Below are 27241 nucleotides of genomic sequence, written 5' to 3' on the forward strand. Positions count from 1 at the left end.
TTTTTTCCTATAGAGTTATTTGAGCTCTTTATATATTCTGGTTATTAATTCCTTCCAGGATGGGTAGTTTGCAAATATTTAATTCCATTCTGTGGGTTGTCTTTTCATTTTATTGATTGTATCTTTTGCTGTGAAGAACATTTCTTACTTGATATGATCCCATTTGTCCATTTTTGCTTTGGTTGCCTGTGCTTGTAGGGTATTGCTCAAGAAATTTTTGTCCAGATCAATGTCCTGGAAATTTTCCCCAGTGTTTTCTTGCATTTCCATAATTTAGGTCTTAGATTAAGTCTTTAATTGATCTTTATTTGATTTTTTTTGTGTACGGGGAGAGATAGGGGTCTAGTTTCATTCTTCTGCATATGAATATCCAGTTTCCCCAACACCATTTATTAAAGACACTGTCTTTTTGCAGTGTATATTATGAGTACCTTTGTCAAAAATAAGTTTACTATAGGTGTGTGGATTTGTTTCTGGATTTTCTATTCTGATGAATTGGTCTATGTGTCTGTTTTTTATGCCAGTACTGTGCTGTTTTGGTTACTATAACCCTGTAGTATAATTTGAAGTCAGGTAATGTAATGTGGTTTTTCAACTTTTGTTCTTTTTGCTTAGGATAACTTTGGCTATTCTGAGTTTTTGTGGTTCCATATAAACTTTGGGATTGTTTTTTTCTATTTCTATGAAAAATGCGAAAGGGATTGCCTTGACTCTGTCAATTGCTTTAGCTAGTATGGGCATTTTAATGATATTGGTTTATTCTAATCAATTAACATAAAATATTTTTCCATTTTTGAGTGTCCTCTTCAATTTCTTTCATTGGCATTTTATAGTTTTCATTATAGAGATATTCTTCCTCTTTTGTTAATTCCTAGGCCTTTAATTTTACGTGTGTGTGTATTAGTCTGTTCTCCCACTGCTATAAAGAGCTGCTTGAGACTGGGTAATTTATAAGGAAAAGAGGTTTAAATATGCTCATGGTTTTGTGTGTTGTATAGGCTTCTGCTTCTCAGAAAACGTACAATCATGGCACAAGGTGAAGTGGAAGCAGGCACACCTTCACATGGCTGGCGGGAAAGAGAGAAAGTGAAGGGGGAAGTGCTACACACTTTTGAACAACCAGATCTCATGAAAGCTCTATCATGAGACAGCACTAGGGAGGATGATGCTAAACTGTTAGAAAACACCCCCATGAGTCAGTTGCCTCCCACCAGACCCCTTCTCCAACACTGGGAATTAAAATTTGATATGAGATTTGGGGATGGGGGTGGACACAGAGCCAAACCATATCAGTGTGGCTCTTGTAAATGAGATGACTTTTTTATTTCCTTTTGGCATTATTCACTGTTGTTGACATATAGAAATGCTACTGATTTCTGTATGTTGATTTTGTATCCTGTAACATTATTGAATTGGTATACAAGTTCTTATAGTCTTCTTGTAGAGTCTTTAGTCTTTTTCAAATATAAGATAGTATCATCTACTAACAAGGACAATTTGACTTCTCGCTTTCCAATTTGGATGTCCTTTATATCTTTCTTTTGCCAGATTGCTCTAGTGAATACTTTCAGTACTATGTTGAAAAGCAGTGCTGATAGTATCCTTGTTGTGCTCCACATCTTAGAGGAAAGGCTTGCAGTTTTCCCCGATTCAGTAGGACACTATCTGTGGTTCTGTAATACATGGCTTTTATGATGTTGAGATATGTTCCTTTTTTCCCCAGTTTTAAGGAGTTTTATCGTGAAGAGAAGTTGATTTTATCAAATGCTGTTCATGCATCAATTTAAATAATCACATGGTTTTTATCCTTTATTCTGTTGATATGATGTATCACATTGATTAATTTGCATATGTTGAATCATCCATGCATCTCAGGGATAAATCCCTCTTGTTCATGATGAATGATCTTTTTAGTATATTGTTGAATTCGTTTTGCTACTATTTTGTTGAGGATTTTTGCATCAATATTCATCAGAGATAATGGCCTGCAGTTACACTTTTTTGATGTATCTTTATCTAGTTGTGATATCAGGGTAATATTAGCCTTATAGAATGAGTTTGGAAGTATTTTCTCCTCCTCTATTTTTTGTTATAGTTTGAGTAGGATAGGTGTTAGATTTTCTTTAAATGCTTGGTAGAAACCAGCAGGGAAGCAAACAGGTCCCTGGCTTTTATTTACTGGGAGACCTTTTATTATGGCTTCAATCTTATTACTTGTTATTATTCTGTAAGGCTTTGGATTTCTTCCTGGTTCAATCTTGGTAGGTTTTGTGTATCCACGGATTTGTCTATTTCTTCTAGATTTTTAAATTTTATTGGCATATAGTTGCTCATAGTAGCCAGTAATGATCCTTTGAATTTCTGCAATATTAGTTGTAATGTCTCCTTTTTCATTTCTGATTTTATTTGGATCTTCTCTCTTTTTTTGTTAGTTTGACTAAAAGTTTCTCTACTTTGTTAACTTTTCAAAAAACAACTTGTTGTTTCATTGATCTTTCATATTGTTGTTTTTCATTTCATTTGATTCATTTCTATTCTGATCTTCATGTTTTCTTCTACTAATATTGGCTTCGGTTTTTCTCTCGCTTTTCTAGTTATTTAAGATGCACTGTTAGATTGTTCATTTAAAGCTTTTTCTTATCTTTCTTTCTTTTTTTTTTTTTTTGATGTAGGCACTTATAGCTCTAAACTTCCCTCTTAATACTATCTTTGCTATCCATACTATCCATCGGTTTGGTATATTGTGTTTTATAATTTGTTTCAATAAATCTTTCAATTTCCTTCTTAATTTCCTTATTGACCCACTAGTCATTCAGGAGCATATTGTTTAATTTCCACGTAGTTTGTGTAGTGTCCAGAATTCCTCTTGTTAATAATTTCTACTTTTATTCAATTGTGGTCAGAGAAGATCCTTCATATTATTTCAGTTTTTTTGAATGTATTAAGACTTGTTTCTTGACATAATGTATGATCTATCCTTGATAATGACTCATTCTCGAGAAAGAGGAAGAGAGGAAGTGCTGAGGAGGAGTGTGTGTATTCTGCAGCTCTTAGATGAAATATTCTGTAATTATCTATTAGATTCATTTGTTTTATAGTGCAGATTAAGTCTAATGTTTCTTTGTTGATTTTCTGACTGAAAGATCTGTCTAATGCTGAAAGTGGGTTGTTTAAATCTCCAGTCATTATTGTATTGCGGCCTATCTCTCTCTATAGCTCTAATAATATTTCCTTTACCTATCTAGGTGCTCCAGTATTTGGTGCATATATGTGTACAATTGTTATATTCTTCAGTTGAATTGACCCTTTTATCATTATGTAGTGATCTTCTTTGCCTCTTCTTGTAGTTTTTTTATTAAAATCTATATTGTCTTATATGAGTATAGCAACCTATGCTTTTTTTGGTCTCCATTAGCACAGACTATCTTTTGCCATCCCTTTATTTTCAGTTTAACTGTGTCTTTATAAGTGAAGTGTGTTCTTTGTAGGCAGCAGCTTTTAGCCAGTCTATGTATTTTGATTGGATTATCTAGTCCATTTACATTCCATGTTATTATTGATAAATAAGGACTTATTCCTGCCATTTTGTTATTTGTTTTCTGGTAGTTTTATGGACTTCCCTCCCTTCTTTATTTCCTTCCTTCTTGTTTTCCTCTAGTGAAGGTAATTTTCTCTGGAGACATGATTTAATTTATTGCTTTTCATTTTTGTGTGTGTTTCCATTGTATGTTTTTTGTTTTGAGGTTGCAATGAGGCTTGAAAAAACTATCTTATCACCTATTATTTTAACCCCATAACAACTTAACACTGTTTCAATAAGCAAACAAAAAAGAAAACTAGTAAAAACTATATGCCTTAACTTTGTATCCCTGTTTTTAAACTTTTTGTTGTTTCTATATATATATCTTATTATATTGACTATGTCTTGAAAAGTTGTTGCAGTTATTACTTTTGATTGGTTCATTATGTAGCTTTTCTACTTAAGATTAGTTTACATACCACAGTTACAGTGTTATAATATTCTTTTTATTCCATGTACTTACTATCACCAGTGAATTTTGTATCTTGAGGCGATTGTGTATTGTTCATTAACGTTCTTTTCTTTCTGTTGGAAGTACTCCCTTAAGTATTTCTTGTAGGATGGGTCTGGTATTAATTAAATCCCTCAGCTTTTGTCTGGGAGTCTTTATTTATCCTTTATGTGCCCTTCAAGTGTGAAGGATATTTTCATCAAATATACTATTCTATGATAAAAGTTTTTTTTTCTTCAGCACTTTAAATATGTTATCCCACTGTCTCCTGGCCTGTAAAGTTTCCACTGAGGAGTCTGCTGTCTGACATATTGGAGCTGCATTTTATGTTAATCGTTTCTTGTCTCTTGCTGCTTTTAGAATTCTTTCTTCATTCTTTACCTAATACTATGATTATTAAATGTCTTGAGGTAGCATTCTTTGGTTTCAAACTGCTCAGAGTTCTATAATTGATATGACTTTGTTGTGTCTCCACCCAAATCTCAAATTGTAACTCTCAGAATTCCCACATGTCATGGGAGGGACCCGGTGGAAGGTAATTGAATTATGAGGGTGGGTCTTTCTGGTGCTGTTCTCATGATAGTGAATAGGTCTCACAAGACATGATGGTTTTATAAAGGGGAGTTCCTCTGCACATGTTCTCTCTCTTACCTGCCACCATGCAAGATGTGATTTTACACCTCCTTTGCCTTCTATTTGGTTGTGAGGCCTTGGAGGTTGTGAGGCCTCCCCAGCCATGTTGCACTGGGAGTTCATTAAACCTTTTTCCTTTATAAATTACCGAGTCTTGGGTACGTCTTTATTAGCAGCGTGAGAACAGACTAATACAGTAAATTGGCACTGGGAGTGGGGGACTGTTGCAAAGATACCTGAAAATGTGGAATAACTTTAGAACTGGGTAACAGGCAGAGATTGGAACAGTTTGGAGGGCTCAGAAGTAGATAGGAAAGTGTAGGAAAGTTTGGAACTTCCTAGAGACTTATTAAATGACTTTGACCAGAATGCTGATAGTGATATGGACAATAAGGTCCAGGTTGAGGTGGTCTCAGATGGAGATGAGAAACTTGTTAGGAATTGGAGTAAAAGCCACTTTTGCTATACAAATAAACTGGTGGCATTATGCCCCTGCCCCAGAGACCTGTGGAACTTTGAATTTGAGAGAGACAACTTAACGTATCTGGTGGAAGTTCTAAGCAGCTAAGCCTTCAAGAGGTGAAAAGGATAAAAGTTTGGAAAATTTGCAGCCTGATGATGCATTAGAAAAGAAAAACCCATTTTCTAGGGAGAAATTCAAGCTGGCTGCAGAAATTTGCATAAGTAACGAGTAGCCCAATGCTAATTACCAAAACTATGGGAAAAATATCTACAGGGCATGTGAGAGACCTTTGGGTCCAGAGGACTAGGAGGAAAAAAATGGCTTCCTGCGTTAGTTTGGTGCTGTGCATCCCAGCCGTGGCTAAAATGGGCCAATGTAGAGCTCAAGCCATTGCTTCAGAGGGTGCAAGCCCCAAGCCTTGGTGGCTTACACACTTGTTGGGCTTGTGGGTGCATGGAAGAATTGAGGAGTGGGAACCTCCACCTAGATTTCAGAGGATACATGGAAATACCTGAATGTCCAGGCAGAGGTGTGCTGCAGGGGTGGAACCCTCGTGGGGAACCTCTGTTAGGGAAGTGCAGAAGGGAAATGTGGGGTGTAAGCCCCCATACAGTTCCCACTGGGGAACTGCCTAGTGGAGCTGTAAGAAGGGGGCCACCATCCTCCAGACCCCAGAATGGTAGACCCATTCCAGTGACACTTGCACCGTGTGCCTGGAAAAGCTCCAGACACTCAACAGCAGTCTGTGAAAGCAACCGCGAGTGGGGCTATATCTTATAAAGCCACAGGGGTGGAGCTGCCCAAGACCATGGGAACCCACCTGTTGCATCAGCATCACCTGGGTGTGAGACATGGAGTCAAAGGAGATAATTTTGGAACTTTAAGGTTTCATGGATTTTGGACTTGCATGGGGCCTGTAGCCCTTTTGTTTTGGCCAATTTCTCTCATTTGGAATAGATGTTATTTACCCAATTCCCGTACCTTCATTGTATCTAGAAAGTAACTAATTTGCTTTTGATTTTACAGCCTCATAGATGGAAGAAACTTACCTTGTCTCAGATGAGACTTTGGACTGTGGACTATTGAGTTAATTCTGAAATGAGTTAAAACTTTGTGGGACTGTTGAGAAGGCATAATAGGTTTTGAAATGTGAAGACATGAGATTTGGGAGGGGCCAGGAGGCAGAATAATATGGTTTGGCTGTGTCCCCACCCAAATCTCAAATTGTAGCTCCCATAATTCCCACATGTCATGGGAGGGGCCCAGTGGGAGGTAATTGAATCATGAGGGCCAGTCTTTCCAGTGCTATTCTCGTGATAGTGAATAAGTGAATTGTTTTATAAAGGTGAGTTTCCCTGCACATTCTCTCTCTTGCCCGCCTGCCACCATACAAGATGTGACTTTGTTATTCCTTTGTAATGCGCCATGATTGCGAGGTTTCCCCAGCCATGTGAAACTGTGAGTCAAAACTTTTTCCTTTTTAAATTATCCAGTCTCAAGTATGTCTTTATTGGCAGCATGAGAACAGACTCATACAACACCCTTCTTGTACTTGGATATTGATATCTTACTCTACATTTGGGAAGTTCTCTGATACTACCTTTTAAAACATTCTTTCTACCTCTCTCTCTTTCTCTGCCATATCTTTAAGGCCTATAATCCTTAGATTTGCCCTTTTGAGGCTATTTTCTAGATTCTGTAGGTGTCCTTTATTTTTTTTCTTTTATCTCTTCTGATAGGTATTTTAAAATATCCTGACTTTAAGGTCACGAATTGTTTTCTCTGCTTGATCCATTCTGCATTAAAAGACTCTGATGCATTCTTCAGTATGCTGATTGCATTTTTCAGCTTCAGAATTTCTGCTTGTTTCTTTTTAATTATTTCTATCTCTTTGCTAAATTTATCTGATAGAATTCTGAATTCCTTCTCTGTGTTATCTTGAATTTCTTTGAGTTTCCTCAACATAGCTATTTTGAAGTCTCTCTCTGAAAGATCTCATATCTCTGTTTCTCCAAGATTGATTTCTGGTGCCTTATTTTGTTAATTTAGTGAGGTCATGTTTTCCTGGATGGTGTTGATGCTAGTATATGTTCTTTGGTGAATGGGCATTGAGGATTTGGGTATTTAATGTAGCTTTTACTGTCTGGGCTTATTTGTAACCATCCTTCTTGAGAAGGCTTTCCAGATATTTGAAAGTACTTGGGTACTGTGATCCAAGATGTATCTGCTTTAAGGGGCTTCCCAACCCTAGTAATGCTGTGGTTGTTGCAGACTCAGAGGTACCACTTTGATGATCTTGGACAAGATCCAGGACAAGTCTCTGGGTTACCAGAGACTCTTGTTCTCTTCCCTTACTTTCTCTCAAACATATAGAGTCTCTCTCTCTCTCTGTTCTAAGCCACCTAAAACTGTGAGTGGAGTCACACAAGTACCCCTGTGGCCACCACAACTATGACTTTGCCAGGTCAAACCACAAGTCAGCACAGTACTGGGTCTTTCTCAAGGCCTGCTATAACCATTCTCTGCTACCTATGTCTGCTCAAGGCCCTGGGCTCTACAAACAGCAAGTGGCAAAGCCAGCCAGGTCTGTGTTCTTCCCTTCAGGACAGCAAAGTCTCCCATAGCCCTGTGTGGATTTGGAAGTCAAGTACTAGAGTCAAAAACCTTAGAAGTCTACCTGGTGTTTTATCATACTGTAGCTGAGCTGGCACTCAAACCACAAGATGCAGTTCTTCACACTCTTTCCCCTTTTCCAAAAGGCATCTGTCAGAGTACCCTTTGGCATCTTTCCAAAGGTAAAGGAGACTCACTCCATAATTACTGCCACCCCAGGCCATAAGGAGTACTGGCAGACTACCCCTAATGTTCCCTTAAGGCCCAAGTCTCTGAAGTCAGCTTGTGGTAAATGCTGCCTGGCATGGGACATACCCTTCAGGGCACTGGGCTTCCCTCTGGCCCAAGGCAGATCCAGAAATGTAGTTCAAGAGTCAAGCCATGGAATCAAGGACCCAAGAGCCCATTTGGTACTCTATCCACTTGTGGCCATGCTGGTACTTAAGACAAAGCCCCTTTTCTTTCCCCTCTGCTTCTCCCAAGCAGAAGGCGTTTTGCCCCATATCCACCACAGCTGGTAATCTGTTGAGTCTTACCTGAAGCCAGTCTCAGAGGCTCACTCAAGGCCCTCAATGTAGTACCTGTGTATTACTTTTGGTTATACAGGGCCCAAGGACATTTCAGTTAACAGGTGATAAATGCTGCCAGGACTGAATCCTTTCCTTCAAGGCAACGGGTTCCCTTCTGGTCCAGGATGTGTCTAGAAATGTCCTCTGGGGGCTAGGGCCTAGAACAGGGGCTTCACAACTCTGATGGGTGCCCTATCCTGCTGTGGCTGAGCTGTTATCCTAGACGCAAGACAAAGTCCTCTGCACTCTTTCCTCTCCTTTCCCCAAGTGGAAAGAAGGGGTCTCTTTTGGAGCTACAAACTATACAGCCTGGGGTTAGGGGAGGCGTGATACCACCACTCCCTAATCCTGCCCCAGCTGTTGTCCCAGTATGTTGTCTGCCCCCCACCAGTCCACTGTTTCTGGGCCTAGTTCAGCCCTAGGACTCACCTAAAAGTTCCAATCCTTATGATCTAGACTGCCTTTCAAGTTTACTTGGAGACACAGTATCCTGTAGACCTCGGTGACAAGGTTTGCAGGCACTTAAGTTCGAACCCATAGAATCAGTGAGTCTCTTCTGGTTAGGGCTAGTTTAAATGCTCCCTCTGTGGGTGGGCATCAGCTGAGTTTGATCTGGTTTTCCCTTCTGTTCTAACAGGACAGCACAGAGTTCAGTGCCTCAGAATTACTGTGTTTTCCCTCCCTAAACACCTAGAGATGCTCTCTGCACCATGCTGCAGCATCTAGAGGGTGGAGAAGTGGAGGCATTGGCAATTCAGGGCTGCTTTTTCTAACTCTTCAGTGCCTCTTTCATCAATACGAAGTTAAAACCAGATACTGAGTGTTCACTTGATTTTTGATTCTCTGTAAATATTTGTTGGTGTCCTTGGTGGGGGAGGCAGACAATAGGTAGAATTCTCTGTTCCACCATCTTGTTCCGCCTAGAGGACCAGAAGCAGTTTAATCTCTTCTGCAATTCTAATTAAAGTAGACCCAGTTCCTTCATTCTTTTTTTTTTCTTTTATTTATTTATTTATTTATTATTATTATTATTATACTTTAAGTTCTAGGGTACATGTGCATAACGTGCAGGTTTGTTACATATGTATAGTTGTGCCATGTTGCTGTGCTGCACCCATCAACTCGTCAGCACCCATCAACTCGTCATTTACATCAGGTATAACTCCCAATGCAATCCCTCCCCCCTCCCCCCCACCCATGATAGGCCCCAGTATGTGATGTTTCCCCTTCCCGAGTCCAAGTGATCTCATTGTTCAGTTCCCACCTATGAGTGAGAACATGCGGTGTTTGGTTTTCTGTTCTTGTGATAGTTTGCTAAGAATGATGGTTTCCAGCTGCATCCATGTCCCTACAAAGGACACAAACTCATCCTTTTTTATGGCTGCATAGTATTCCATGGTGTATATGTGCCACATTTTCTTAATCCAGTCTGTCACTGATGGACATTTGGGTTGATTCCAAGTCTTTGCTGTTGTGAATAGTGCCGCAATAAATATACGTGTGCATGTGTCTTTATAGCAGCATGATTTATAATCCTTTGGGTATATACCCAGTAATGGGATGGCTGGGTCATATGGTACATCTAGTTCTAGATCTTTGAGGAATCGCCATACTGTTTTCCATAATGGTTGAACTAGTTTACAATCCCACCAACAGTGTAAAAGTGTTCCTATTTCTCCACATCCTCTCCAGCACCTGTTGTTTCCTGACTTTTTAATGATCGCCATTCTAACTGGTATGAGATGGTATCTCATTGTGGTTTTGATTTGCATTTCTCTGATGGCCAGTGATGATGAGCATTTTTTCATGTGTCTGTTGGCTGTATGAATGGAAGCTGATAAGCAACTTCAGCAAAGTCTCAGGATACAAAATTAATGTGCAAAAATCACAAACATTCTTATACACCAGTAACAGACAAACAGAGAGCCAAATCATGAATGAACTTCCATTCACAATCACTTCAAAGAGAATAAAATATCTAGGAATCCAACTTACAAGGGATGTAAAGGACCTCTTCAAGGAGAACTACAAACCACTGCTCAGTGAAATAAAAGAGGACACAAACAAATGGAAGAACATACCATGCTCATGGATAGGAAGAATCAATATCGTGAAAATGGCCATACTGCCCAAGGTTATTTATAGATTCAATGCCATCCCCATCAAGCTACCAATGACTTTCTTCACAGAATTGGAAAAAACTGCTTTAAAGTTCATATGGAGCCAAAAAAGAGCCCGCATCTCCAAGACAATCCTAAGTCAAAAGAACAAAGCTGGAGGCATCACGCTACCTGACTTGAAACTATACTACAAGGCTACAGTAACCAAAACAGCATGGTACTGGTACCAAAACAGAGATATAGACCAATGGAACAGAACAGAGTCCACACATCTACAGCCATCTGATCTTTGACAAACCTGAGAGAAACAAGAAATGGGGAAAGGATTCCCTATTTAATAAATGGTGCTGGGAAAATTGGCTAGCCATAAGTAGAAAGCTGAAACTGGATCCTTTCCTTACTCCTTATACGAAAACTAATTCAAGATGGATTAGAGACTTAAATGTTAGACCTAATACCATAAAAATCCTAGAGGAAAACCTAGGTAGTACCATTCAGGACATAGGCATGGGCAAAGACTTCATGTCTAAAACACCAAAAGCAACGGCAGCAAAAGCCAAAATTGACAAATGGGATCTCATTAAACTAAAGAGCTTCTGCACAGCAAAAGAAACTACCATCAGAGTGAACAAGCAACCTACAGAATGGGAGAAAATTTTTGCAATCTACTCATCTGACAAAGGGCTAATATCCAGAACCTACAAATAACTCAATCAAATTTACAAGAAAAAAACAAGCAACCCCATCAAAAAGTGGGCAAAGGATATGAACAGACATTTCTCAACAGTTCCTTCATTCTTTTTAGTCTTTCAGATGTTTCTCTTACAAAGAAAATTTTGTCTTTTACTTTTTTCAGTTACTTTTCCACCATTATGTTCTCTTGATGCTGTTGACTTTCTTTCATCTTTTCTGTAAATAAAATTTTAATCTAAACAAATCCTTTTCATGTTGCTTCAGAAGTGCAGTCACAAAGTGGACATTTAATTTCCTATGCTATAAATGTTTTAAGACACTCACAGTGTATATAAAATGAATCATAACATTGTGTGTAGCAGCAGATCACCTAGTCTCACTGACAAGCATAGAACCATGTACACAGGATGTAAAAAGAATCAAGGCAGGTAGGTCTTAGAAAGCCTTAGTCCTTCGAGGGAGGTTTCAGTGAAATGTCAAAACTTTTACTATGACACAGAGTTGACATAAAAAGCATTTTAGTGTGACAAAAATTAAACACTTACTCACTTATTGAATGTATACATCATACAAAAGAAATATCAGTTACAATAACAAATATAAAAATAATTTTAAATTTGTCACTTTGGGGAAACTAGAACATATATAAGATATAATAACTTAAGAAATTTTTTAAAAAACAACTTGTCTGAATGAAACTTATCTACCACATATTTGTAAAACAATTAGAGGACAAAAGCTAACCTGTGGTAATAAAATATCAACCATATTTTTGTTGATTAAGAGTTTCAAATAAAATAATGTTTTGAAAGACTCACTGCTCTAAAATACTCACTGAAGCATGTGACTTTTGTGTCTCATCTTGAAAGCAGTGACATGGAGGGTCTTATGTAGAAAAGATGACATTCTAAATAGAAGGTAATATGCATTTAAGCACAGAGACTGCCCTTCCTTTTTTCACATACAAATGCAAGAAATTAGTAACAAACAAAATCAGGTACAGAAACAAAAACTAGGGGCCAAGTGAATGCCTGACTGAAGAACTTGTATTTCAAAGGTATTAAAATAGGAAGCACCAAAGTTATTTGAGTGATCTAATTATATTTTGGAAAAATATTCCATTCACTACTCATTCATTGGCTATGTATTTTTGATATATTTCTGTGCCTTGATCACTAAAAGGATGGCATAGTCCTTTTCTCTGAGGAGCTACAGGCTATTTGGATGATCTTGGTAGCTATGTTCATCTTACTCTGGAGTGAGAAGAAATTAGAGGCATGGTATATAAGTCCCTAGATATATACAATGGATCATACTATGGGCAGGGAGCATAATTTCAGTGTAAAGTAATAAAGTCTGAGTCTAGAGGGGTGACTATGAAGATAGAAAGGATACATTTCATCCTACAGATATTATATGGTGAAAGTACACATGCTTGATGCACTTGGTGCATAAAGAAGGAGGATTAAAAAAGTAACTCCATTTAAACATCTCTATTTTTCATTCTGTATTAAAGGTATAAGCTAATAACTTATTCATTAATGTCTTCAGTCAGTCAAAAGCTAATGTCAAAGAGCTTCCATGTACTAGTTATTTGCAGAATCTACTTTCACGAGTCATCCTGCATGAGTAAATTTGTTTAGCATTATTGTCTTTTGAATTTGTCTAATTAGCAGTACTAATTTTACATGGAGAGAAAGATACAGCTGGTTGAAGTGAAATACAGTAATTTGTGATGGTTCTTACTGTACTGTTTATCCTAATTAAAGTAAGACAGTAGCATTTATTTATTAATTCAATTTTTGTTATATCATTTAGAAAAGATATCTTTTATAATTTAAATTTCTCATGCCTATTTTGAGGATAGGTGTGAGTTTTTTCAAAAAGACTTAATTTGGCTCTACTTTCAAAAGTTATTTGAAAGTACAAGTAGAAATAGAAAACCTTATATACTTGCTGAAAATATTCTGTCATTTAATCTTTTTGTGTAATTCTAAAACAGTGGTATAAATGTCAACCTGATGTGCAGGAAGATAATTTTATTTTTATGAAGGCTATGGTTTCTATCATTTTAAAGTATGGCAGTAATTAGAGTTTAGTTTCTGATTTTACATATGGGAATATTTGATCACTTTTATTGTGTTAGAGAGGAACTTCTGTTCCCAGAGATGAGGGATTAACAGAGTCCAGACTTAGCCTTCTGCCATAAGCAACTAGAAATCTTGATGAAATATACAGAACAACTATATTCAGACATTGGAAAACAGCACATGACCTTGAGTTCATGGAAGTGAGGGGAAACGAATAAGGTGAACCCTAAAATCACTCATGCTTTCTGCCTGGAGACAGAAAGACAGAAACAATTTCCTGATTGTTGTTCATTTGAGAGAGAAAACAAATGGAGCTTGGCCATATTGCTAATTTAAGAAGACAGAATCAGAGTTTAGGAGGACCAAAATAGCTAGAATTTGTAGTGCAAAGTATGGAAGATGATGGATCTGTGCAAAAAAGAAGTCACAGAAATTAGCATAGGCATTCCCTTGAGTATTTGATTGAATACTAATCTACATGTCAGCCGGTTGGAATTTTGAGTCCAGGTAAGGAACACTTACTAGGGAGATGGATTCCCAAACTGACATAGAGCCAGGAATTTTCCAATTTTCACCAGCCAGAGTAGAGATATCTTGCTGAATACGTAAGGAATTAAGTAAAAGCTCTTGGAAGGTCACATCTTAATAATGAGGCGAAACTATTCCTCGAGCAGTGACTATTCTAGACTTGCTCTAATAGTTTAAAATCAAAGCTCAAAGGGAACAAACTAAGCTGTAAGTTGCTTAACTGTTTGCTCAAACAAAGTCCAACACTCTTTTAAAAAAGGAAGAAAAATAAATCCGCACTCTACACCTTAATACACACAATGTCTTGCATCTGGCCAAAAATTTACAGATTTGACCAAGCAGCAAAATGTGTCACATTACCAGGAAGAAAACCAAGCAATAGAAACAGTTCCAGAAATTACAATGATGTTGAAATTAGCAGTCAAGGGCATTAAAACACAAGGATAAATACGTGCTAAAAGATTTAAAAGAAGATATAAATATAAAAGGAAGAAAAATGAAAATATAAAAAATAACAGAATAGAAATTATAAAGATGAAAAATAACATATCTAAGAAAAAAATATTTTAATGGATTGGATTAACAACACATTAGTTGTTGTAGAACTGCAGGTCAATGAACTGAAAAACATAGCAACAGGAAACAGGCAAATGAGGCACAAAGAGAAAAAATTAAATACTGAAAGAAATGAGCAGACTCTCAGTTACTTTCAGAGTAATACCTGGGGGGTAGACTATAAGTGCAACTGAAGCTCCAAAAGGATGGGAGAGTGAAGCAAATCAGAAGAAAACCTGAAGAAATAATGGCTGTAAAATTTTAAAAGTAATGAAAATGTAAACCCAAATCCATAAAGCTCAGCAAATTCTAAGCAGGATAAACACAAAGAAGTCATTACAATTAAGTTGCTAAAAACCAGTGATAAAAAAATTAATATTATCCAAAATAAGAAAGGGCTGATGCATTCAGAGGAATGAAATAACAATTATGGCAGGCTTCTTATCAGAAACTATAGGTGAGACAGGAAAGAAGTAACATCTTTAAAGCACTGAAAGCAGAAATAATAATAATAATCATCATCATCTTTAACCTAGAATTCTATTCCCTAAGACAATGGAATGACATAACATGCTGAAATTTTATATATATATATATATATATATATATATATATATATATATACACACACACACACACACACACACTCAACTTAAACTTCCATACCAAGTGAAAATGTTATTTTTGAAATACTAAGGCAAAATTAATAGTTTTTCAAACAAATAAAAGATGAGGGAGGTCATATTCTCAGGCTGGCACTGCTGTAAATGTTGAAGAAAGGTCTTCAGGAAGAAGAAAATATGACCAAAATATGGACCTATAAAAAGTAATTAAAAGAACTAGAAATGTAAATATATGGGTAAATATAAGATATAATGTCTTTCTTATTTTAAAAAACATATTTCAGAGATGACAGTTTAAAGCAAAAATAATAATTCATTTGGTGAGGGTCCATTAAATAAATATGTGGAAGTAAAATGTATAAAACTATAACCTAAAGGATGGGAGGGGAAAATGGAAGAATATTACTGTCGGGTTCTTACATTATAAATAAAGTAGTATAATCTTATCTGAACGTACACTGTGATAAATTAGTAGTCCATATTGTCAACTTTAGAGCAACCATTGAAACATAGCAAAGAGGCCTAACTAATAAGCCACTATGGAGATAAAATAGAATGCTAAAAAGAAGGCAGAAAAAAGAACAGATAGGACAGATAAAAGAAAAATAAGAGATGATTGATTTATTATACTGATTATTATAGAAAATGTAAATGTACTAAACAATAAAAGGCAGAAGTTGCCAGACTAGAGATAAATGCAAGACCAAATTGTGTGTTGTCTACAAAACACTCACTTTAAATGCAATCTGTTTTTATGTTTATTTTTGTACTACGGAGTGTGAAAGTGTTCACCAAACAAATTGAAAATGGGGAAAGTTTAAACTGCTCAGATATTAAGCAGCTCTCCAGTAATTTTGAACTAGTAATTTTGCTACCAATACTTGTTATGATCTTTTGAATTCACTAGAGAAAGTCAGGCAGGGCAATACTTGATTCTGTATTCTTAGGTATCATTCTGTTTTTACGTATATATAGTTGCTCTTGAGTGAAATTGTCTAATAATTCAGGTTTTCATAATTACAACAAAATTGTATAATTACTTAACTTTTATGAATTAATAAGATTTTATTATAGACATTTTTTTGGTAAAACTACTTTCTCAGAGAGGAAAAATGTATACTTTTTACTTTTTTGAGAGTAATAAATATTAATATAAACAAGGATTAAATTAAACTGTTTCATTTTTAACTCTGCAAAAAAAATGTAGTCAAATAACTCTATAGAATAAATTATTATTGAAAAGCCTCCAAACCCAGCATGGAGTGAATTGACATTTCCATCTGAACTCTAAAACACTCAAGTATACACATTCTTAAGATTCCTCAGTATATAAGATTATTTCATAGTTAGTCTTTTTTTCTTTATTCGTAGTCTGAAAACAAGCCCTCATCTGAAATAGAAACTTTTCTGGGAAAACTATCTTTAAAATTCATGAAATATCTATGTTATAGGTTATACGGAAGGGAGAAGTGAGTTGCTGTTGGATTTGCACGGCCTGCAAAGAGAACGAATATGTGCAAGATGAGTTCACCTGCAAAGCTTGTGACTTGGGATGGTGGCCCAATGCAGATCTAACAGGTAGGAACTGCCTCACTTGGAAACCTTGTCCCTGACTATTTGCCTTTCCAATGTGTCCATCGCTCAAATGAGAACGATTAGCTCATGTCTTCTCAATGTTAATTTACAATGCACACTTTTTAGTCCTCATGTCAAGGAATATGCATAAACCTCATACAAATTTATATTTACAATCATTTCTTGAACATCTACCGTGGATGAGGCACTACTGTAGGCCCTAAAAATAGAAAGGTAAATATCCCAGCTTTTATTTTGTGTAAAATCTATCAGGGAAGAAACATGGAAAAATATAATAGAACACAATATAATTATTGAAATAATAGAGATATCTATAAAGGGTGCGTAAAGTTTGTTAGGCAGGCAAGAAGATGAAAGGAATTTCAGGCCTAAAGTAGAACACAGGAAACATGAAAGTTGATGACACCTTTGCAGAAAACCGTAGGACAAGTATGTGGGGTTGTTAGGTAGGCACAACGGCCCAGTAGAGTAGTGGTCAGAAATGAGAATCGACAAGGACACTGGTGGGATGGCAGAGTGCTTCTGTGTGACTTTCCTCTACATGTTTGGACTTTGGCTTTAAGCACAGGAGAACCACTAAAGAATTTTAAAGTGGTGAATGACATCATGATATCTGTATTTCTGGTATGCTTCTTGTGGTGATATAGAAAGTTGTTGTATTGATGCAAGTGAGTTATTTGAAAAGGAGTGGATTAGGACAGCTAGAGTAGGAATGGAAAGGAATAAATGAATGCAACAGATGATTCACTAGTAAAACCAATGAAATGCAGAGGGATTGATTATATGAGTTTGTAAGTTTCCTAAGAGTGATGTTCATATAAATGAGTTTTGTTTTTCACAGAGCTTGTTATGAGCTTACAGAGGAGAAATGATTCATAAAACTTTGCATAAATTTTAGGAGCCATAGAGGCTTTTCTTTATCTGAGTATATAGACACTTTATCATCTGAATAATCTAGCCCCTTATCTTGTCATCTTAGAAAGAGGGAACTGAGGCCTAGAGAGGTGAAGTCGTATGGCCAAAGTCAGGAAAATAGTGAGAACCAGAACCTAGTCCACTAACCCCTGACTCCATGCCTTTCTGGGTGCTGTTGAAAATCATCCGAAAATGTAATATTCTTGATGGTTGGACACTTTTTTACTTGTTTCAAAGTAAGAATATGCAACTAAGAAATCATGCAGTTTATTCAAAGTACGTCAAAAATGACTAGGTAAGTAGAACTAGGTCACGTAACTAAAATTATACTTACTAAGTGACAATATCTTGTAAAATGTTAATTTTGTTAGGAAAAAATTAAACTGAGCAGCAGAAAGCTTTTATAAGTCAGCTAGTACAAAAGTCCTTTTTAAAGAGAAGAAAAGTAGATCAGAACATTTTTGAAGGTATGAACTTCATCTCACTCATCTTTTTATTTGCCAGATAAATTTCATGCCTAAAAATTACCCAGGAATTACCCACCTCCAGAGATTCCTCTTTGCTCATTCTGGAGTGGAACTCAGAAGATCCTGATGCAATTACTCCCTGTCCCACCCATAGAGAAACACCACTCTCTGGCGCATAGCCTGATGCCTTGAACATAATAGCTACTTAATACACATTTGTTAAATTGAGGTAATTAGGAAGAAGGGATTCACCCAAGGTCATCGAGGTCAATGCAGTTGGTTAATAGAAAAACCACCATGAGAATTCAGGATTGTTTGTCACTGGATCTAATGAATGCTCTCACTCTGCCATGGTTGCATGCAATGGCTTGGCTTGGAAAAGCTTTTCCAACCTCATTTTGGACTCATGCCTTCCCTCCACTTAGACTATTTCTCTTCCAATTTTTATCCTCCTTCATACAATGTGCCTCCTGCCAGGCCTCTTTTTCTTGTATAAGTAGGTCCGCATAGATGGCCATTGTGTTTGAGAGCTGGGGTTGACTGACAGTCATCCCGCTCTTCTGTTTGACTGAGATCACAGCTGACTGGGAAGAAGCTCAAAGACAAAAGTGACCTCTTTATCAGGTTAATCTCAGGAGTCAGAAGTCTTGACTTTCAGGTACAAACATTTTTCTTTTGTCTACATTTTTTGGGCTTTCTCAAACTTCTCCTACTGCTGTATTTCACTTTCATTAGGGCTTATCTCACACATTAAAAATTTTTCTATCCTATGTTAAAATATTAAGATAAAAAAACTTTTTAAAAAAACCTGATATGATGTAATACTGGAACTCAAGGTCATGACTTTTATTCCCTGGAGATGCTCTATTGTGGGATTATTGTATATTTTCTGTCCACTGCCGAATGATCATTTCTGTTGATTAGGGATCTTTAACTTGGTAAAATATTTTTAAAATTCTCCTTGATTAAAAATAGATGAATATTAATACAATTACATTTCTAACAATTTAATATGCCATGATCTATTGTATGCATAAAAGTCACTTTAACATTCTAATGAGTTGAGCCAGCAACTCCTCAGACTGTGCCCTTAGCTATATAACAATAGTCATGCAGCTATGATTCGGTCATATATTCAGATGATGTTGCAAATCTTATCTTTAGGGTCTTTCACAATATAGATTCCTCATTCTAATGTATACTTATGTTTTAATGATCCATATTGATTCTGTGTTTCTTTTGGTCTCATACATGAATGGAAAATGAAATCCCATTTACCACTTGCTTGGTGCCATGTCAAGCACAGAGCAAGGGCATAGTCCATGGTAGCGGTAGTTGTGAAATGAGAAAACTCACGGGTACAGAATACTAAAAATCAGTAGAATTACTCAGAAAAGTAAACGCATTGCCTTTAAGTAGGTGTTTGATTTATAGGTAATTATTTTACTAAATTTTAGTTAAAATGAGAAATCATTCTTCTTTGAAAAATAGTGTATTCTACTGAAGTAAAATATACATTTTATTTTTAATAGTTGGATAAAAGATACTTTAAATCACTTTAAAAGGTAGCCACTTTTAATATATACTCCATACATTATAATATTAATGAATAAAAACAGGTTTACTGTGATTTTTATTTCCATTGAAATGCATTTTTTTTTTTTGGCTATGAAGAAATTAGTATATTTCTTAGAGAAAGTGCTTTTTGAAACTGTTAAAAAGTTTCTGATATTTTATTCTTGTGAAATTGCACATTTTAATTCAGCACTTAAATCTCACACTTTATTTCTTGTGATACAAAAACAGGGATCTTTTCTGCCATGATATATAGCTTGACAGTAGTTTAACAATTTGTGGACCAATTATATGTAATCCAATGCTACTAATTTATTTGTAAAAATAAAATAAGAATATTCCTCAAGGCAGACTACGCCACATTTTCTCATTTAAAAAAAAAAAAACACAAACAGAAAATGCTTTATAAACATTAACTAATTTTAACAACTTTTTCTCCATCCCAACAGTTGTTGTAACCTCTTACACTAGAATCTACTAATTTATTTCATTCTGTAATAAACACTACCATCTGTTTTTTGCCAAGTACTTTTTAAAAACTGGGAATATACAGGTGAATGAAGCAATGTCTATATCCTAAGGGAGGAGCTTCATATGAAACTAGCCATGTAAACAGCCAACTGTAAGTCCTACAATAGAGTTATGTGTAAAATGTCAGGTAAATATGGAGCAGCTATTTTTCCCATGGGAAGAAAAAAAGCCTTTGCAGAAGAAGAGACATTTGAACTGAGCACTGAATTACAAACAGAATTTCACCTGGTAGAATTTCATTGAATTATAATAGAATTACTATTTATACTGATTTTAAAACAATCAGGGAAGCATTTTGATGAAGCTTTATATGATCATGATGTAGTATTGCAAATGTTATGAATTACCCCAAGACATATTGCATAGAATTTTATTCCTTAATTCATGTTAAATTTGACTTGACCTAATTGGAAAAAAGTCTGATAGCAAATTTCATCCTCCTCCAATACATCTGGATCTTATAAGCACAACATTTGATTCAAAAAATAGAAGTAGCTACCAGTCCTCAGATCAGAGTTGTTGCCACCTTTCTTTGGTTTTGCTCAGTAATTTGTAGTCAGCTTGAAGGAACTGACTTGTCTGATAGCTCTGAGTTCTCTGTAATAATCCTAACCATAAATACTTGCCAGGACCTGAGGTTCTCAGGGTTCAGATATGGTATGCACAACTCTCACAAAGTCCCCCTTTTGGGTTCTGGGGTCAGGTGAACACTACTCACCACTGGTTGAAGGCAGTCTCCCCTCTTTCTAGTCTTGGGATAGCCAAACACACCTAGAGGTTGGATAACTGTTTTTTAAAAACTTCAAAACAGGTCCTCGAAAAAAACCACATGACATTACATAATTGGACAAAACTGACATTATAGCTAATTCCCTCAAAATGGCAAAGCTAATGTTTCTCCAATTTAGGATAAATTTAAATTTATCCTAAATAAAAAATAAAGAAAAGAAAGAAAAGGAAAAGGAATCTAAAACTTTTAAGAAACTTACTCAAAATATAAATTATTAGTCCCAGTCTTCAAGGGATTCTGTTTTGGATGGTTCCAGATTGGCATTGAAGAGCCTGGTTTTCATATATGAAAAAGACTCTAGGATCTTCCCAAGAAATAAAGCAACTGTAGTAGAGTTGCAAGTGTGTTTCTGGGGTCATGAAAAACTGCTACTGTTACAACACGAGACTACTTATATCCCCTCTAGCATAACAACATTGTTCTTCATTTGTATTTGATGTACTGTATAGGACAGAGTTATTTTATAGCTAGATTTGGACAACTTTATGATTATCCTTGGAGAGGCTTTAGTATCTATCTTTGACTATTGGTCTCTTTAGGGGAACTTGGATTTACGATATGCAGTTTAAAGTTTAAAATGTGTTTGGTGGCAACCAAATCCAGTTTGCTCACTGATGGATTTCTCTTGAAACCACCAATTACTGACTTGGCTACATGACTTGGGGGTGATAAAAAGACTCCACTGAAACTTCTGCCCTAGCTAACCCAAAGCCACTGTTTGTGATAGAGACCCTGGTAGTCCAATCCACAGATAAAGTCTATCCATGTGTGAATAGGCACCTAGAGAGCTCGCACCTGGTTATCTGTCAGTCCCTTGGTGTTGATGTGCACTGTCTTTCTCACACTATATTATACCTTTTGACTTTAAATGAAATTGTTACATGAGTGTCTTCTGCAAGTCTTCTGAATCTTTTCAAATAACTAAACTCATGCAATCTTTGCATATGCAGAGTGTTGTTATTGGAAAAGTTAGCATAACATACCTTTATATTATTTCTTTTTTATTATTATACTTTACGTTCTGGGATACATGTGCAGAATGTGCAGGTTTGTTACATAGGTATACCCGTGCCTTGGTGGTTTGCTGCACCCATCAACCCATCATCTATGTTAGGTATTTCTCCTAATGCTATCCCTCCCTTTGCCCCACATGCCCCAACAGGCCCTGGCATGTGATGTTCCCCTCACTATGCCCATATGTTCTCATTGTTCAACTCCCATGAGTGAGAACATGTGATGCTTGGTTTTCTGTTCCTGTGTTAGTTTGCTGAGAATGATGGTTTTCCCGCTTCATCCGTGTCCCTGCAAAGGACATAAACTCATTCTTTTTTATGGCTACATAACATTCCATGGTGTATATGTGCCACATTTTCTTTATCTAGTCTATCATTGATGGGCATTTGACTTTGTTCGAGTCTTTGATATTGTGAATAGAGCTGTGATACATACGTGTTCATGTGTCTTTATAGTAGAATGATTGGTAATCCTTTGGGTATATACCCAGTAATGGAATTGCTGGGGACTGCTGGGTTGAATGATATTTCTGATTCTAGATCTTTGAGGAATTGCCACACTGTCTTCCACAATGGTTGAACTAATTTACACTCCCACCAACAGTGTAAAAGCATTCCTATTTCTCCACATCCTCTCCAGCATCTGCTGTTTCCTGACTTTTTAATGATCACTATTCTAACTGGCATGAAATTGTATCTCATTGTGCTTTTGATTTGCATTTATCTAATGACCAGTGATGATGAGTTTTTTTCATATGTTCATTGGCCGCATAAATGTCTTCTTTTGAGAAGTGTCTGTTCATATCCTTTGCCCACTTTTTGATATAATTGTTTGTTTTTTTCTTGTAAATTTTTTCAAGTTCCTTGTAGATTCTGGATATTAGCCCTTTGTCAGATGGATAGATTGCAAAAATTTTCTCCCATCCTGTGGGTTGCCTGTTCACTCTGATGATAGCTTCTTTTGTTGTGCAGAAGCTCATTAGTTTAATTAGATCCCATTTGTCAATTCTGGCTTTTGTTGCAATTGCTTTTGGTGTTTTAGTCATAAAATCACTGCTCAAGGAAATAAGAGAGGGCACAAATAAATGGAAAACCATTCCATGCTCATGGATGGGAAGCATCAATATCATGAAAATGGCCATACTGTCCAAAATTTATAGATTCAATGCTATTCCCATCAAACTACCATTGACTTTCTTCACAGAATTAGAAAAAACTACTTTAAATTTCATGTGGAACCAAAAAAGAGCCTGTATAGACAAGACAATCCCAAGCAAAAGGAACAAAGCTGGAGGCATCACACTACCTGACTTCAAACTATACAATAAGGCTACAGTAACCAAAACAACTTGATACTGGTACCAAAACAGATATATTGACCAATGGAACAGAACACAGGCCTCAGAAATAACACATACACCTACAACCATCTGATCTTTGACAAACCTGACAAAAACCAGCAATGGGGAAAGGATTCCCTATTTAATAAATGGTGCTGGGAAAACTGGCTAGCCATATGCAGAAAACTGAAACTGGACCTCTTCCTTACACCTTATAGAAACATTAACTCAAGATGAATTAAAGATTTAAATGTAAGACTTAAATCCAGAAAAATCCTAGAAGAAAACGTAAGCAATACCATTCAGGACATAGGCATGGGCAAAGACCTTTATATAATTTCTCAAATGATGTCCACTAAAGATAGCTTGATATAACTAAACTATTGAGTTAGTATGATGATTGTCGCTAGTAATATCTAGGTTCAGATAAATTCCTCTTAGTAGTAAGAGAAATAGTAAAGATGAACTCAGATTTGTATATCTTTAAATCAGTAAGGAAAGAAGTTTGAATAAGCAAGAATATACAAAGGAGAGAATGATATATATAAGAATTTTATAATGGTGATCTTGCACAGAAGATCATCATACGGTTATTAGCATGCCTTAAGGTCCTTGGGTCGGCAGTTAACTTCCATGCTCTTTCTGCTTCTGGAGGCTTTTGCAGAACTTCAGTTTAAAATCACTAATGGGTGTGAACATCAGTGTATCAAGGTTCCCTTTCATTTTTCTAGAGGGTTGGGAATGATGAGGTCATGAATAAATATTCTAGTGAAAATGTACTCATATCACTGGATTTATATATTAGAATGTTTCAGCTAAGAAATAAAAATCTAACTGTATTTTAGCCATTGTGAGGATTGTGGCTTTTCAACAGGGGAATGTTTAAACAGAGTCATAAAATAAGCACACTATTTGAACTAGTACCTAGTAATAACTCACGGAGAGGGACAACCATATACAATCCATCTGGAGATGCTCAAAGGTTTCTTTTGCAATTTTATCAATGTCCCATACATTTTTTTCCAAATTAATTTAATTACAAATGAAGCATGAGCAGGACATATCTTCTACTATCTTGAAAATGTCTTTCCATTGCTGTTTAATTGGCCAACTTGTCCTTCCAGAATAAGTTGCTCATTTTTCATGAGATATACTGAGTTTTCACAAATATTCTTCAAATGAAACTTCTGCTTGAGATATCTACAGATTTTCTTCCATAGGCTCCCAAGCCACAGAGAACAGAGATCTTTTAGTTTGTTTACTGAAAGATCCATAATTATGTTGATTTAGGTTATTTACTTTTTAACTGTATCTGGAAATGTCAAGCCACATATTAGATATTTTCTAGATTGGTAATTTTACATTTTAACTGTTTTTTCCTCATTTGATTCAACTAATTCAGGAGATCTAAGCCTACTTACAGAGGGAGAGAATATGATCCTTTTTATGTTAGTTGTTGAGTCTGTTTTAGAACCATTTGAAAGTTTCCTAAAGTTTATTTTTCATCTTTATTTAGTTTACAACTTTGAGTATTTATTGAAAGAAAAGCTTCTGAAAGTGCCTTATGCAATGCCTTTTCTATTTTTCTTTTTTAAATGTTACACTGATGGGTTATTTTAATCTTCTCTTTTCTACTCTTGTATTTAAACATTTTTCTCCATCAAAGGCTAACAACTAATTGAATTAATTGGTACATACTTGCAGTATGGACAATAAATATCTAATAAAATTTCCAAATTCTATAGCAAGCATTATGTTCTGTATTCATGAAGTTTAGGAAAATTATTAACTATAGATCTTAATTTGGCTTTATACCAGTTTTTTAATTCAACTTCTATAGATCTGACTTATGTTCTAGAAAGATTAAAATGTTATACTCTTTTCCGGTAAAAACTCTGATGACAGAGTAGCTCATTTAGAGAGTCAGGTAAAGTTGCATAGCAAAAGAATGAAATTAAAAGAAGGCAGCGTTCAGAAGGTTACCAAAGCCTTGACAAAAATCATCTTTGAATTGGAAAATTTGTTTGTAGGATGCCAGCTAAAGAAATTGACAATTAACTGTGGTATTTTATCTCCCAATTTGTCTAGAGCTTCTTTTAAATATTTTAATTTATCAACTTCATCATATCAAAACTTCCCATACGGCCATTGTTATTTTAAATATCTATTTTCCTATCTATCCATCATCTATCAATCTATCTATCTATCTATCTATCTATCTATCTATCTATCTATCTATCATTTATGTATCATCTGTCTGACCTGTATTGGGGGAAAAAAATAGAATTAATGTGTGACTTTATGTGGGAAGAATAAGTTCTTCCAGAAAAATGTTTGTATTTAGACAGAGACGAATTCCTGATACACAAGGAAGAGAGGCCACTAAGTTCTGTCAAAAGTGTGTGCTTGCTAATGGTGTCTTAGATTCCCAAAGCAAATAGAGTGTAGGAAGGCAACACACAATCACTAAAATAAAGTCATCTTTCATAAGTTGACAACACAGGAAGTATTCTTGTAAAGGTATTCTAAGAAACCTAAGGCTGAGTGATCTACCACTTTTGACAAATTGGTTATCAATTTAAAGGATCTCCAAACAGCACTCAGGGCCAGCTTGGATTCGACACTTCTTAGGCTTACATGTTCCTCTAATGCTTAGGTACTATCGCTTATATAGCCAACAGAAAAAGATGACTCAAAACAAAACAAACTCACAAACAAAAAAGACCCATAAAATAAGACTTTGTATATGTATCTAAATAATAGCAAAAGCAAAGAAACAGCAAAAATAAACAGATATGGAAAAAAATATTTATCAAATTGTGTATCTCTAAAGTGATATATTTGTTGACATAATAAAAAGCTTATGTCTAATTACCAAATGGTGCATTTCAAAACCAAAGGTTATGTGACTTAATATATAAAGATACCGGTGAAATTACCTTACCCAAAGACCTAAGTTTAATGGCCTTCTATATAAAGACCTACATGATTACAAATCCTAGGATAACCACATAAATTCAGCAACAAGAGCTCAGTAAAATTAGCCTGAGCAAGAAAATCATTGAGACTGACTCACATGGTAGTGTGGGAAGGACAGAATGTGGGCATGAGGGGATCCAGTGAGTGACCCTGTTGATCAGAGCATCTCCTGGAATGTTATCAAATAAGGGGTCTTCAATATTATCTTGGTGAAGCCTCTAGAAATATGAAACATGCTGAAGCTAAATACATAATTTTTTTTAAAAAAAGCACAAAAGCTGGCTGGGTGTGGTGGCTCACGCCTGTAATCCTAGCACGTTGGGAGGCCAAGGCAGGCAGATCATGAGGTCAGGAGATGGAGACCATCCTGGCTAACACAGTGAAACCCCATTTCTACTAAAAATACAAAAAATTAGCCAGGCATGGTGGCGGGCGTCTGTAGTCCCAGCTACTTGGGAGGTGGAGGTAAAAGAATGGCATGAATCCGGGAGGCGGAGCTTGCAGTGAGCTCAGATTGTGCCATTGCACTCCAGCCTGGGCGACAGAGTGAGATCCCATCTCAAAAAAAAAAAAAAAAAAAAAACACAAAAGCGAAACAAATTGCTTACTATAGTAAGGGATAGTTATGCTAGGCAGATACATTTTATCTGAGCAGAAGACTATTCATTTTATATGGAGTTTTTAGAAAGTGTGGAGTTTAGGGATTGAAAACCTTGCAGACTCTGAGAGCTGGCTGACATCACCTGTAGCAATACGATTACTCATATGAGACTGTTGATTAGTTGGCACTCATTTATTGAAGTGATTCTGATCCTGCCTGAGTGATTATCAGAAGTAAAGGCTGACAGTACTTGCTTGGCATCCAAACACATGTTCACTGAGGCAAGTTGTTGATTGACTGACAGGTTTAGCACTGGTTCTGGTGGTTCCTTGTTGTCATGGCTACAGAACAATGAGTCTTCTCCTAAATTTATGGAAATGATTTTATTCTCACAATTTGGGAAATATTGGCCCAGACCAAATATTTTGTGATTACAAAATTCTGTGAAGGGGTTGTCCCAGAGCCTGACAGATTTTTCTCTCACCCCGAAATACAAAATACATTTGATTCTCCATC

General features: G+C 36.1%; 1 protein-coding gene across 3 annotated transcripts in view; it reads left to right on the plus strand.

The window, feature by feature from the left end:
- The window catches only part of GRM1 (glutamate metabotropic receptor 1), a 418597-nt gene that overhangs the window by 351886 nt on the left and 39470 nt on the right, over positions 1 to 27241 (plus strand). For all 3 annotated transcript variants that reach the window (XM_077998433.1, NM_001265755.1, XM_077998434.1), the window contains 1 exon segment: positions 16370 to 16496. In XM_077998433.1, the coding sequence (XP_077854559.1) occupies positions 16370 to 16496 (127 nt within the window).

This window comes from Macaca mulatta, chromosome 4, assembly GCF_049350105.2.
Source record: "Macaca mulatta isolate MMU2019108-1 chromosome 4, T2T-MMU8v2.0, whole genome shotgun sequence".
NCBI classification, from domain to species: Eukaryota; Metazoa; Chordata; class Mammalia; order Primates; family Cercopithecidae; genus Macaca; species Macaca mulatta.